The sequence below is a fragment of the Lathyrus oleraceus genome, chromosome 6, assembly GCF_024323335.1.
Source record: "Lathyrus oleraceus cultivar Zhongwan6 chromosome 6, CAAS_Psat_ZW6_1.0, whole genome shotgun sequence".
Classification (NCBI taxonomy): domain Eukaryota; kingdom Viridiplantae; phylum Streptophyta; class Magnoliopsida; order Fabales; family Fabaceae; genus Lathyrus; species Lathyrus oleraceus.
In genome coordinates, this window is record NC_066584.1 from 405804332 (window position 1) to 405819896 (window position 15565).

The 15565-nt window shown below is 32.8% G+C and overlaps 1 protein-coding gene across 1 annotated transcript; it reads right to left on the minus strand.

The window, feature by feature from the left end:
• Positions 1-12934: 12934 nt before the first annotated feature.
• LOC127097978 (tetraspanin-6) lies at positions 12935-14319 on the minus strand. Its single transcript, XM_051036476.1, has 3 exons — positions 13694-14319; positions 13232-13551; positions 12935-13126 (listed from the first exon to the last, which is right to left on the minus strand). The coding sequence occupies exons 1-3, from the start codon at positions 14183-14185 to the stop codon at positions 13087-13089; spliced, it is 852 nt and encodes a 283-aa protein (XP_050892433.1). The 5' UTR covers positions 14186-14319; the 3' UTR covers positions 12935-13086.
• Positions 14320-15565: the final 1246 nt, after the last annotated feature.

Consider the following 15565-nt stretch of genomic DNA (forward strand, 5'->3'; position numbering starts at 1 on the left):
ATGAATCTCTTTGAAAAAACTTTAATGTTTTTTGATTCGCTGTCGCACACGGGTCAAAAACGAGAAAATAAAAATTGTAGTGTAGAGAAGCGACACTCGAGAGTCGTATACCAAAGACTCTAGGATGATTTTTTACCAACTGATCATAAAAATGAGATGGGGGTGGGGGGGTAGATTGAAAACTTAAATAGAAGATGATGAAGGTAAAAGCAAAATTCATAAATAAGTTAATCTACCGCAGATTTTCGACTTATCATCGATTCTTATCATTTTAATTCCCTCAGAGGATTCGATCTTATTCGAATACAATGCCCACTGACAAGTGAAATTGGTATTATATGATGTATGTTCCTAATTTATGAATTAAGAAAACAAACATAATAACGAAAAAATCTACGCTAATGTGATTATAGTTAAGGATCATACAAACAATCAAATTTAATCAATTCTATCCTATAAGCAACAATTAAATTAAACAAACTAAATAATCAAATTAAGCAAACACATTTATAGGAAGAATTGAAAAGAAATCAAAATTAAACTGAAATTTATAAAAACCTCAAAGTGGAATTCCAATACAACAGATCAACTCTTTGAGAATTAGCTCTCCATGGTATTCGTATGCCCTATTCTCTATTTTGTGAATGCTGAATTATGAATCCTAAAACTACTAATTTGTTTAAATACAACAAGGTAATTCAGGCCTAATAACAACCGACCCGAAAAACTACAAAACCGGTCCAAAAACTAAGTATTTTCTTAAGTCTGAACTGAAAATGAATTATTCGACTCTTTTGAAATTCAAATTTTCTTATGACTTCAACATAAAATTTGTAGCTTATTCTTTTAGATTTCCAACACATATTAGGACACATCAATCTGATTCTCGTAGCTCAAGTTATGACTTGTATAGCAAGAAGGTGTAAATAACATTTTATTCAGAAAATAAACACTTATTCAAAAAATAAGCAGAACTCAATTTAACTTCCAAAAACCTATTAAAAGAAATTAAAATAATGTAAAATATAATGTATTAAAATACACTTATAGACTGTTATGTGGATATATCAACTTGTAGGTATGAAACTGATGATCATGTTAAGAACCCACCTAAATGTTTTGATGAGGACAACACCAATGATTGTTGAAGTCAGTGGTAATAGTTTTCCAAATCTATGATGATGACAACCAAACTTGAAGAAATCTTAAGCCTCATTAGTTAGGAGACTCAAGATTCAATTAAAGTGCTTATAAGATCAATATATTTAAAAAAGGATATGGAAATCCTTAGGTTATGAAAGAGATGAAGTGTGAAAGCTCGTATAGTCGTGTCTGTATGAGTGACCAGAGCCTTGTGAAAATAGAAGAGTAACTCCTAATATACCAAGGAAACATACACATACACACGCACACACACACAGACATATACACACATAATTTTTTTTAAACTAATAAAACACATAAAAATGTTTTCAAGATTTAGCTAGTTGATTAGGAAATAGTCAACTTCATTAAAAGAATTTTTTTAACTATATAATCGACTGGGGCCTATAGCAATTGACTGGAAGAAGAAAAATCAACTATATAATTGATTATGAAAGTGTCTAAAAGATTGGTAACTGCTCTTCATCCAAACTTTCCCAAATGGGCTCAAATACGAGTTGAAGCTTGAAAGAAAAATGGGACCGATCATTTCCATCCAAAACTAATCTATTTGGATTAGGATATTCTCTATGTTTTTTGTGCAAGTTCATTGTCATTGGATCCCTTTTCTTGCCTATCATAGTATCAAAGTTAATGATAGATCTCAAGACGCATTTTCAACATTTGTGATTCCTATTAAGTAGTAAGTTTCTTCGAAACATTGTCTCTCTTGTTGATACCGCCTCTTTAGTCATTATGCCCATTTTTTTGGTTCAATTTTATTCATGGGTATGTCCTTCTCACCATGTTACTCCTTATTTGTGACATCCATTGCCTCGATGATCTCATCCAAAATCACCTTCAAAAGACCCTAAGTCCACACAACCTTGTAACATCCTGAATTCAATTAAATTATTTAATTGAATTTAGTTGCATTTTATTTTATTATTTGAGTGATTTAGTATGTTTATTATTATTATTTGGGGGAATATATGTGATATATGGAATTAATGGGTATGTCGGTGGGAGTTAGGAAGTGTGGTGAAAATTAATTAGAAATTTTAATTAATTTTAAAATGAGTAAAAATATAGAATAATAAATAAAATAATATAAATAGTGATATTTGGGTGGAAATTAGAGTTTTTTAAAAAATATGGGAAATTAGAGATGGAAAGGGTAAAAGTGGAATAACTAAAATAGTGGAATTATGTTTTAATTTAAAAAGAAAAGTGTCGTGGTTGAGGGAGTATACTGATACGTAGAAGTTGTATTGAGAAAATGAGGCAAGATGCAAAGTGAGAAAAAGGAAGAACAAAAGATTAGGGAAGAAGATCATCATAGCTAGAGTTTGAGTAATTGTTGGAAATTCATATAAGGGGATTACTCTAATATATGTATTATTGTAGGGTAGAGAGAGATCATCCTCCTCCTCTAGCTTTTGTCATCTTTTTCACCATTATTGAGACTTAAGTGTTTTTGGATGGAATTGTATGAAAATATGTTATGTTTGCTATAAAATATATGCAATTTGTATTCCGGTTCATACTAAAAATATACATGATGTGATTATGTGCATCTGAATGTTGTAGTTGTTGTTGATATATTTTGGTTTTATGAACATAAGATTGGATTCATGATTAATTGATGAACATGATGATGATTATATGTTGAATTGATGATTAATAATAATGATACTTGATGAGTTAAAGGTTAAATCAATGGTATAGGTGATATGTTATAATAATTCACATTAAAAATTGGATTAGGATAGATTTAGGTTGAAAAAACTGGGCTTAGAAGTAGAATTCTTGTGAAAATTTAGTAGAAAAACTCTGCAGACTGATTTGATTCGAATTATGGAGTTACACTGTGAAATTTGATTCAAATCATAGCCTTCTGGTGGCCTTTTCCTGATTTGATTTGAATCACAAACTACACATGATTTGAATCATGAAGGCATATTTTGTTTAAAATATTGTTTTCATCATAACTTGAGTTTTGTAACTTCGTTTGAGGCGTGAAAATAGTACCTTATTATGGCTAATTAGAGGTTTAATACGTGCATGAAAATATGAAAAATATAATTACTTGTGATAAGTCTTACGAGACGATTATCGAAAAATCATGTAATCATGAATTAATGGTTGCCATGTGTTGAGTTTGTGAGGTTGGAATGTTCTAAGTGAAGGTTGTTATGTGTTGATGAAAATCATGATAATTTTTGGTGATAAATATCATGATGAGTTTAATATGTTGTGAATTATACTTATGTATAGGAGTTATGAGTTATCAGTATAATTATGTGATGATGAACGTAGTTATATGTTTCAGAATATGATGAGTTATAATTACATGATGATGTGAGATGTGATGTGTTGGGGTATTATTATGTGTTGTATATTTATGTGTTGTGAATAAAATTATATGTGTTTGTGTTGAGGTGAGTAGTTCAGAGGTGGGGACTACTATGAATTCTATATTGCATTATTGTTTATGGTGAGAAGTGAAACCATAAGCATTATTGTTGTTGTTGTTGCATTACTATGTATGGCATGCATCATTGTGTGTCAGTGTGTTAAAAGAGGTAAATCATTGGCTCAATAATGAGGATCAGTGATTGTTCGGGGTTCAAAAGTGGGGACCCGAAATTCATAAGTGAGGACCTGGTTCGAATGAGGAACCATTATTGAATGTACGAGATCAGTAACAAACCTCTGATGTTCAAATTGGTTCCACACACATAGTGTCAAGTTGTGAGTTACATTGCATATATAAAGGCTATGTGAATTGAATTGTTATGATGTTGTATAATTGAATGTGTGTTGGTGTGTGATTCAAGCTACCATTGCAGTATTTTACACCATTAATTTGAGTGTATTATCACCCATTTCTTGTTTGTTTTGTGTTGCTATGTACATTGCTGTACAAATACTCCTGAGGACTAAGTGTTGTTGTGAGTTGGAAGATGATCTTGGAGCTTTCTTCACTTATTTCATTGTTCATCACTATTTAGTTGGTTTAATGCTCTGATCTGTAATATTGGGGAACATGGAGTTTTATTTGTTTGGAATTAATCGTTGGATTATGTTAATTTTATTAATTTTTTCCATTTATGAGATAACTGAATTTTATGTTATTTAATTGAGTTCCGCGGCGTGTTTTGAAAATATTTGTAAAGTATCCATGTTGTATTTGAGTAACATCCTAAAATGGTTTTTTTATCCTTTTAATTATGAGTCGGGGTTTTAGGGTGTTACATAGTGATATCAGAGTGGGTATTTCCATCCGCCTAGGTTGTGTAATTTTGTCTGCTCCCTGGGTATGCAACATGTGTGTGAAACTATCAGTGCTTGTTTGTTTTTCTAACCGCTTGCCAACAGGAGCGAGATTGAAACATGTGAGAGGAGAGCTTATGAATCTATGAAATGTTTCACGTGTGAAGGGTTAGTTCATCGCACCGCTGATTGCAAGAGTGCAGGTGTTGTTAAGGTTTTTTTGTTTCCCGAACCCGAAGAGACCACAAATTTGAGATTCATGTACGCTAGTCAAGTTAAGATGTATTTGAGGGAGGATGATCAGGTGCTCATGATGTTCACTTCTTCGAGAATTAAGAGCGATGTTGTGGCTAGTGACATATCTATGGTGTGTGAGTTTCCTGATGTTTTTCTTGACGATATTTGTGACTTGCCTCTAGAACGTGAATTTGAGTTCGTCATAGATTTAGTACCCGGTACTAGACATACATCGATGGCTCCATATAGAATGTATGAATAAGAGTTGGGTGAGTTGAAGAAGCAGTTAGCAGATCTTCTTGAGGAGAAGTTTCTTCGATGCCGATGTTGTTGGTTAAGAAGAAAGATGGAAGCACGAGGTTGTGTATTAACTATTGACAACTGAATAAGGTCACAATTAAGAATAAGTATCCTCTTTCGAGAATTGATGACCTTATGGATCAGTTGGTAGGTACTTGTGTTTTTAGCAAGATCGATTTGAGATCAGGTTATCATCAGATTTGTGTGAAACCAGAAGATATTATAAAGACTGCGTTTAGAACCCGATATGGTCACTATGAGTACTCAATTATGTCGTTCAGTGTGTCTAATGCGCCAAGTGTGTTTTTTGGAGTACATGAATATAATCTTTCATCCCAATTTGGATTAGTTTGTTATGGTATTTATCAACGACATCTTGGTGTATTCGAAGTCAGATGAAGAGCATGCAAGATATATAAGAGTTGTGTTGGAGACTTCGCGAGAGAAGAAGATGTATGCCAAGTTATCCAATTGCGAATTCTGGTTGTGTGAAGTGAATTTCCTTGGTCGTGTGATTTCTTGTGGTGGTATTACAGTTGATGTGTCGAAGGTTGACGTTGTGTTGCAGTGGGAGACTCTGAAGTCTGTTACTGAGATCAAAATTTTTATGGGTTTGACTGGTTATTATATAAGGTTTATAAAAGGCTTTTCAAAGTTAGATTTATCTTTGACTCAAGTGACTCAGAAGGGTCCAGTGTATGTATGGGATGTTCACTGTGAAGAGAGTTTTCAGTAACTCAATAAGAAATTGTGTCAGTGCCATATTTGATTTTCCCGAGTCCAAGTGAATCTTTTATTGTGTATCGTGATGCTTCGAAGATGGGTGTAAGTGGTGTGCTTATGCAGAAAGGTCAGGTTGTGGAGTATACTTCGATACAACGGAAGGTTCATGAAAGGAATTATCCTACCCATGAATTAGAGTTGGACGTTGTGGTGTTTGTTCTTAAAGTTTGGTGACATTATATGTATGGCTCTAGATTTGAAGTGTTCAGCAATCGTAAGAGTTTGAAGTATTTGTTCGATAAGAAAGAACTATATATGAGACATATGAGATGGATTGAATTTATGAAGGATTATGATTTTGGTTTGAGTTACCATCCTGGTAAGGCTAATGTGGTAGCAGGCACGCTGAGGAGGAAGTCATTGCATGTGTCAACATTGATGGTTAGATAATTTGATTTGATTGAACAATTTTGAGATCTTAGTTTAGTATATGAGGTGACTCTTAACAGTGTGAAGTTAGGTATGCTGAAGTTGACTAATGGTATTCTTGAAGATATCAGAGAAGGTCAGAAAGTCGACTTGGTATTGATTTACCGATTGGTGTTGATCAATCAAGGTAAATAGATGGATTTTAGAATCGATCTTAATGGTGTTATGAGGTTCAAATATGGAGTTCACGTACCAGGTTTTCCAGAGCTCAAGAAGAGAATTCTTGAGGAAGGTCATAAGGTTGGTTTGAGTATTCATCCCGGTGCTACTAAGATGTACCAAGATATTAAGAAGATGCTTTAGTGGCATGGTATGAAGAAGGATGTTGTTGAGTTTGTTTATTTTTGTCTGACTTGTCAGAAGTCGAAGATTGGGCATCAAAAGCCATCAGTATTGATGCGACCATTGAGTATTCTTGACTGGAAATATGATAGAATTTCTATGAATTTTGTGATGAGTTTTCCTAAGACTTATAAAGGAAGTGATACAGTTTGGGTTGTGGTGGATAGGCTAACTAAATCAGATTATTTCATTTGATAAAGATTTGTTATCTGTTGTAGAAGTTACTGAGGTGTATACTGAGAAGATTATTAGTTCCCACGATATTCCTTCGAGTATTGTTTCAGATAGAGATTTGAGGTTCACTTAAAGGTTTTGGCATCATTTGTAGGAAGCTTTGGGAACTAAATTGAGACTGGTTTCTACTTATCATCCGCAGACGAATGGTCAGACAGAGAGGACTATCCAATCCTTAGAAGATTTGTTGAGAGCTTGTGTTCTAGAACAAGGAGGTAATTAGGATAACTACTTGTTGTTGATTGAGTTCACCTACAACAATTTTTTTTATTCGAGTATTGGAATGACACTGTTTGAGACGTAGTATGGTAGAAGGTATAAGACACCTTTGTGTTGGTATGAATCTAGTGAAAGTGTTGTACTTAGGCCAGAGATCATTCAACAGACTACTGAGAAGATCAGCATGATTCAGGATAAGATTAAAGCACCGTAGAGCAGATAGAAGAGTTATCATGATAAGCGAAGGAAAACACTTGAATTCCAAGAGTGAGATCATGTGTTATTGAGGGTCACTCTGGTGACAAGTGTTGGTTGTGCTTCGAAATATCGAAAGCTCACACTACATTTCATTAGTCCTTTTCAGATTTTGAAGAAAGTAGGAGAAATGGGCTGCAAAGTTTCTTTATCGTTATCTCTTTCAAATCTTTATAGTATGTTTCATGTGTCCCGACTTCAGAAGTATGTTCCATATCCGTCTCATGTGAATCAAATGGATGATATGCAAGTGAGAGATAACTTGACCGTAGTGGCATCACCATTGAGAATTGAAGATCGAATGTGAAACACTTGAGAGATAAAGAGATAGTCTTAGTGAAGGTTGTATGGGGAGGACCTGTTGGAGGAAGCATGACGTGGGAGATGGAGACCCGAATGAAGGATTCTTATCCGATGCTTTTTTCGTTCAAGCATTTTTCGAGGGCGAAAATTCTATAAGTGAGGGAGAGTTGTAACACCCTGAATTCAATTATATTATTTAATTGAATTTAGCTGCATATTTTTTATTTGATTGGTTTAATAATGTTATTTATTATTATTTGGTAAATACATGTGGTATGCAACATTAGTGGGTATGTTGGTGGGAGATAGGAAAACTGGTGGAAATTAACGGTAAGTTTTAGTTAATTTTTAAATGAGTAGAAATATAGAATAATAAATAAAATAATATAAATAGTGACATTTGAGTGGAAATTAGAGTTTTTTTAGAAAAATAAAGGAAATTAGAGATATGAAGGGTAAAAGTGAAATAACCAAAATAGTGGAATTATATTTTAATTTAAAAATAAAAGTGTGAGGATTAATGGGAGTATACTGATACGTATAAGTTGCATTGAGAGAATGAGGCAAGATGCAAAGTGAGAAGAAGGAAGAACACGGGATTGGGGAAGAAAATCACCCTAGCTAAAGCTTGGGTAATTGCGAAAATCAAGGTGGGGGGGGGGGAGATTATTCTAATATATGTGTTATTGCATGAGGGATAGAGAGACATCCTCACCCTCATCTAGGTTTTGTTATCTTTGTCACCATTGTTGAAACTTATGTGTTTTGGATGGAATTGTGTGTAATATGTTATGTTTGTTGTAAAATATATGCAATTCGTATTTCGATTCATACTAAAAATATACATGATATGATTATGTGCATCTGAATATTGTATTTGTTGTTGATGTGTTTTGGTTTTATGAACATAAGATTAGGTTCATGATTAAATGATAAACATGATGATGATTATATGTTGAATTGATGATTGATGATAATGATACTTGACGAGTTACATGTTAAATCAATGGTATAAGTGATATGTTATGATAATTCACGTTAAAAATTGGATTGGGATAGATTTAGTTTGAAAAAATTGGGCTTAGAAGTGGAATTCTCGTGAAAATTTAGCAGAAAGGTTACACTGTAAAATTTGATTCAAATCATAGCCTCTCGGTGGCCTCTTCCTAATTTGATTTGAATCACAAATTACACATGGTTTGAATCATGGAGGCAAATTTTGTTAAAAATATTGTTTTCATCATAACTTGAGTTTTATAACTCCATTTGAGGCGCAATTCAAAGCATTGGGTAACTGACGTAAAATACTACCTTATTAAGGTTAATTAGAGGTTTAATATATGCATGAAAATATGAAGAGTATGTTTACTTCTGATAAGTCTTACGAGACGATTATCAAAAAATCATGTAATCGTGAATTGATGGTTGCCATGTGTTGAGCTTGTGATGTTGGAATGATCTAAGTGAAGGTTATTTTGTGTTGATGAAAAGCATGACAATTTTTGGTGATAAAATATCATAATGAGTTTAATAAGTTGTGAATTATACTTATGTGTAGGAGTTGTAAATTGTCGATATAATTATTTACTAATGAATATAGTTATATGTTTCAGAATGTTTGTATAATTATATGATGAGTTATAATTACATATTATTGATGTGAGATGTGATGTAGTTTGTATAATTATATATTGTGAATATAATTATATGTGTTTGTGTTAAGGTGAATCGTTCAGAAGTGAGGACTACTGTGAGTGTTGTATTTCATTGTTGTTTATGGTTAGAAGTGGAACCACAAACGTTATTGTTGTTGTTCCATTACTATGTATGTCAAGCAACATTTTGTGTCAGTGTGTTGAAAGAGGTGAGTCATTGGTTCAGAAGTGGGGACCGATGATTGTCTAGGGTTCAGAAGTGGGGACCCAAGTTTCAGAAGTGGGGACCCGGTTCAAATGAGGAACCATTGTTGAGTGGACCAAATCAATAACAAACCCCCAATGTCCAAATCGATACCACATACATAAAGTTGAGTTGTTAGTCACATTGCATACATAAAGGCTATGTGAATTGATTTGTTGTGTTATTGTGTAATTGAATGTATGTTGTTGATTGTGTGATTCAAGCTACCCTTGCATTCTTTTACACTGCTAATATACTTAAGTGTATTCTCATCCCTTTATTGTTTTTTTTTGTGTTGCTATGTACATTATTGTACATATACTCAGGAGGAGTAAGTGTTGTTGTGAGATGGAAAATGGACTTGGAGTTTTCTTTGTTTATTTTATCATTTATCACTATTTAGTTGGTTTAATGCTATGATACGTAACATTGGGGAACAAGGCATTTTATTTGTTTGGAGTTAATCGTTGGATTATGTTGATTTTATTAAATTTTTACGTCAATGAGATAACTGAAGTTTATGTTATTTAATTGAGTTCTGCTGCGAGTTTTGAAAATATTTGTAAAGTATGCATGTTATGTTTGAATAGCATCCTAAAACATGGATTTTATCCTTTTAGTTATGATTCCGAGTTTTAGGGTGTTACAACCTCCTTGACACCATCTTTAAGATGTGTCTCCGACATCACAAATGGGAAAGGACTGGTCCCCCACCTTTGTAACCATCTCAAGTAGCAAGAAAGTTTCAATGTAAAGTTTTTTTCCTGGTGAGGTTTGACATACCCAAGGTCAACTTATTCAATACTTCAAAGATTATTCAAGAATTTTGTAAGCCTCCTCCTCCTCATTGTCTCTTGTTAAAAAAGTCTCCTTTTTATTAAAAAAATACATGTCCTTGAATCATGTAGGAAAAGATTATGTATCCAAAACTTGAGAAACTTATTTACACATAATTGAATGGGAGTTAATGGGGGAGAATTGGAATACCATAAAGAATAATTTACTTATCTTTCTAGACTTAGCATGACCATGAAATAATTTTTAGAAACAATGTGTTCATAATTAACCCCCTGCCTTTCTCTGGCCTCAAATGAAGCTAGTGGAATCTCATAGAGACTTTCGTGAGTAACACGATTGGTGGGGCAATAATGTAATATTTATCCTTAAATCCTTTGAATTTATCCATATACACTTCAAATATTTTTCTACCTTGCTTCAGGGAGTTATAAGCCCTTAAGGATGGTCGGGATCAATATAATTTCTCTAAACATGGAGCTAGTGGTTTATCTTACGAACCAAATCAATCTTCCCAAGAGTATCACAATCCTATGAATTAAACAAATAGCACAACCCCTACAAAACTCTTCCTCACAAGGAAAGTTTCACTTACAAACATTAAGGAAATTTTAAGTGAAAGAAATATTTTCTAGAGAGAGAGGGAGAGAGAAATTCTTAAAAAAATGTAAATTGTTAGAAAGCGGCGTAAATGAAGAGGATGTGAGCCTCCATTACATAGGAGTTGGAAAATCCAAAAAAGGAAATGATCCATGGGTTGAATTAATGAGTCAATCAATTAGCATAATGCTCCAATCGATTGACCATGCCATTTTTAATCGATTACCATGCCTAAATAGGAAATATTGGATATAAAGTCGTTGCAAGTCATTAATGTGTTATCATTATAATTGGTTACTCGATTAGTCCTTTTCCAACCGATTGGCTTAATGCTCCAATCGACTGACTAGCTCCGAAAAGTTTTGCCAACCGATTGACACAAGTTATTAATCGATTTGTTAGTTCAAAAATTGTTTGGTAAAAATTTGGGCAGCTTTTTAAATCACTTGACTTGGCTTAGAAAATAGTTTATGAGATGAAAACATTTGAAAAAAATATTTTAAGGTATGTCTGTGAGTTGCCTTAGTATTTCTAAGTTATTTCCTTACTTTTACAAAATTCGATCCACTCAAACAGACAAACATGACCTGGAGAGATTTCACAATTTATCCGAGGCTTTAAGATTCGTTGTTAGATTGCTTCTAATCATATAAGCACTTTAATATTGAGTCTCCTTTTATTGATGAGGTGTGAGATGTTTCTCTGGTTAGATAACCATCATTAAGGTTGAAAGTTATTGCCACTTACTTTAATCATTATTGTCGTCATTAAAACTTGAGTGAAGAATGCAAAAAAACTCCAACAAGATGATCTGTAACTCAAAAATCACAGTGACAATCAAGAAAATAATAAACAAAACCTTTGTGATAGCACGCAAGGTGAAAAAGTCAAAAAATGAAAATGCAATTCAAGTCCCCCTTTTATATTCATGAATAACACCAAGTTCAACAACTATAATTCAACAGAAGATAAACAAACGTATCCAATGACCTATATGAAACTTTGAACCCGTAATTGCACTTAAATGCACTCGAATACACCTATGTGCGCCATCTTTCTACCCTGCGCGCGTGGGTGCATGTGGAGGCCTCCATCGTAATAATTTTTCGTCTATAGAAGAAGCATCATTGTGCATGTTTCTAATCCCAATTATCTCAATGCCACATCGAAGCTCTCTTTTCTTGATACAACTTCTCAACGACATGTATTCCCAACCCGACTCACTTATTCCCTCTTCAACATTTCTCGTTTCACAGTTGATAGCAAGGACTTGAGGCCCAACTATTACGGGTTGGCCAAATGCCCGGTATGACTGACCCAATTCATAGGTCAAATCCAGCAAAAGGTGTTCCACTTACTAACACACAAGATGACCTTCACTTTTGGACAATGCATATGAGGAAGACCGCCTCCCTCATCTCAATTGTTGATCACATCCAACGATTGTTCGCACTCCATGTCAGACATATCAGGAACAGTTCTAATAATCTCTTCTAAATAAGCTGACCATGAGTCACACCCAAATATTCTCGTACGCAGACTTGCAATTTACTGACTTATTCAAACACTCACTTAAGCATTAAAATGCGAACCTTTTACAAATATCCAATTTGTTCACTTGGATCACATCCCAAAAACTTCTGCACAACTTTTCAATATTTCTTCTACTCTCTATTCTAGTTCAAAAATAAATAAAATTAAATAAATGATATACTAGCTAGAAAACAATACACTACTACTTTTTATTTATGTATGATAATTTTTTTTGTTGGTCTTTTATATTTATGTCTAATGAAATCCTTAAGTATTTATTCGGTTATTTATCCATCTTGCATTATTTGCATTATTTAGCAAGAGTTACTCATTAAGAACAGAATAGCAAGTGGAACTTTTTATCTATATATACTTTTCTTTTTAAAAAGTTACCATTATCCCATCTCCAATCATACATACAACTATCCCCTATAATTGAAAGATTTTGATTATATCTAGATAAAAATTCAATAATGGTGCGTATTCTCTTCTTTTCTAATCCCACTGTATAATTCAGCCTACTTTATGCATTAAAATTGAACTAAAAAAAATCCACAAATATAAAAAAAAAAAGAAAAAAGCAAAATAAAGCAATTGTCTACTATGATAATTGAGATAAAGCAAAATCAAGTTTTATACAAAAAAGCATCCAACTACAAAACTGATACTAGAAATAACAAACAAAACACTGTAAAAAAAAGTAAAATGTCACAATCCATGGATGGTAGAGCTTATCTGCTAATAAAGCTGTTCTTTCCTGTCATGCAACCATCTCCACCTATGAAAAATAAAAAGCAAATAACATAAACCATCTTTATGCAAGATTTCTTGTAGTATAAAGTTTCAGACACACACAAAAAAAACATTAATTTGGACTAATTACCAATGATAATCCCATCTTGGTCGAACTTTGGTCATTCGATTTTCGCCATACGGATAATCCGTTTGAGCTCTTCTTGCATTTCTGAAAGCACAACAGCCTATGGAGTAAATCCCTATGAGAAGAACAAGCATCGAGACTATGAGAACCGATAATTTATGCCAATTCCTTCTTAAGTTTTCAAGTACACCAGCTTTGCATGAATCACAATCATAACATAGCACTGTTGGTGCATTGTTCCATTTGTAGCAATCTGAGTCTTGATTCAGCATCACTGCTTCCATGTTGTAGTTGCAAGCTGTTGGTGGCTTACAACATCCTGACTGCATCATCATAACACAACCATAAGACTTACGTAAATTCTATCTCATCTGACAAAAGTCGATATTTACTACCAGGGTTTGACCTAATGACTGTGTGTCAGAGTTTCTGGTGGTTATTTTACGGATAAAAAAAAAAGTGTACCTGTATTGGAGACATATCATTCTGCATATAATCCAAAGGAGTCCAAGAAGCAAGTTTGTCACAAGTTTTAGAACCCAAAATACAATTCCTTAAAGTATTCCAATACCTAGGGTTTTCTATTCTTTTCTTCAACCATGGTGAATAATCCATGAGATGATACTCACTATAAGATCTACCAGGAACTTCAACACCACCACCTTTACTAGTCACACCAAAGCCAAACACAGTTACACCCAATAGTGCTGCTATTAGCAACAACATAATCACCAAATACAACCATAGTGCACATGCTACATGAAAACAAGCACCAATGAAACCAGCTAATGATATCACAAGTACAATAAAACCTATTACAAGAAGGGGTGTTTGGAGAAAATTTTCACAAGTTGTGCTGCTTCTTGCCATCCATAATCCTGCTCCAATTATTGGTATGGATGCTAATAGTGTTAACAAGTTTAAGAACCCTATCACTGTGTTGCTAAACCTATACATGTTTCTCACTCTTAGTTTCTCTCTCTTGGTTTTTTCTTATGGTGTATCTTCTTTATGTCTATTTAAAAAGGAGTGTATTCAGAAACTTTAGTTGATCAATGTATGTGAAAATGAGTGAATGATCATGACATTGTACTTAGTTGTTAAGGAAGTTATTTTTTTAAATGACACATTTGCCCTTCTTGTTTTCCTCATTTTCTGTCTTTTTTTCCCCTAATGACTCAATTAACATATTTATCCTTTTTTTATGATTAAAAATCCAACAAGTATTCTAAAGTAATATCAATTTTTTTTATAAAAAACAAACATATTTGTTACATATTTTTCAATATCTCTTGAGGTATAGGACAATTTGCAAAGGCATAAATTCCATATGCATTTAGACAAGGCAAGCAAGGAATTAAGAACTCTATATTGATGGTCATTTTGGTAACTACAAATTATGCTGCTTTTTGGATTGTATGGTCCCATTTGGACTTCTTTGTGAAGCAAGATCATCATGAACCAGATTTGGGTTATTCTTGAATGGATACTAAAGAATAATATAAATATGGTATATGGAATATGGATGCTCTTTATTTTTTCTTATCCTCATGTCTCATCTAATCTTAATGTCATATATTAATCCATGTGTCTTTTAGGTTCCATAAGGTACCCTAATCCTTTTTCTTTTTGTTTCTTAAAAAGAAGTTCCACTAAGCTTTAATTCGTCAATGACAAAATTTACTTTAGCAAAGCACCTTGTGGAGTTGATATATTGTCTTCTACCAATTGGAATTTAAAATTCAAAACTAAAAAAAGCTATTTTTGTAAAAGTAGTCCACCAACCCTTTTTCCCCATATTACTCAGTTTTGACAGTGAAATGATCTGTAAAAAAAATACACATAGACATGCATGTGCATAATATTGAATTAGAGAGAAGGACAAAGTGATTATTGAGGCAAAGTGATCTGTGATCATTTTAAATAGGTTGATGATAAAAAAATTATCTTAGACTGAAATGTGTTTGTGATTTTAAAACCGAATCTATTCAAAATTGACTTGAGTCAAAGCAAATATATTTGTTATTTGGTCGAATGAAATAATTCAATGTTATATGAGAAAAAAGTAAAGTAATGCAAGAAAAAAAATAATGGGCTTACATTTATTAGATTGGTAAAACCCGTAGAAAGTTGACAGTTTATAATTCCTATGTTCTTAAAAAAAATCTTTTTAGTTTATTGTAAAAAAAAAACTTTTTAATTTTTCTTTTTTGATAATAAAATTTGTTAAATTTATAATTTAAATTCATAATGTTTTATGAGTATATATATATATATATATATATATATATATATATATATATATATATATATATATATATATATATATATATTATA

Coding starts and splice junctions, on each gene's coding strand:
- LOC127097978 (XM_051036476.1), bottom strand. CDS start 14,185: ATGTATAGGTTTAGCAACACAGTGATAGGGTTCTTAAACTTGTTAACA. Junction 13,552..13,693: donor ATGATATGTCTCCAATACAG/GTACACTTTTTT, acceptor ATGATGATGCAG/TCAGGATGTTGTAAGCCACC. Junction 13,127..13,231: donor CCAAGATGGGATTATCATTG/GTAATTAGTCCA, acceptor TATTTTTCATAG/GTGGAGATGGTTGCATGACA.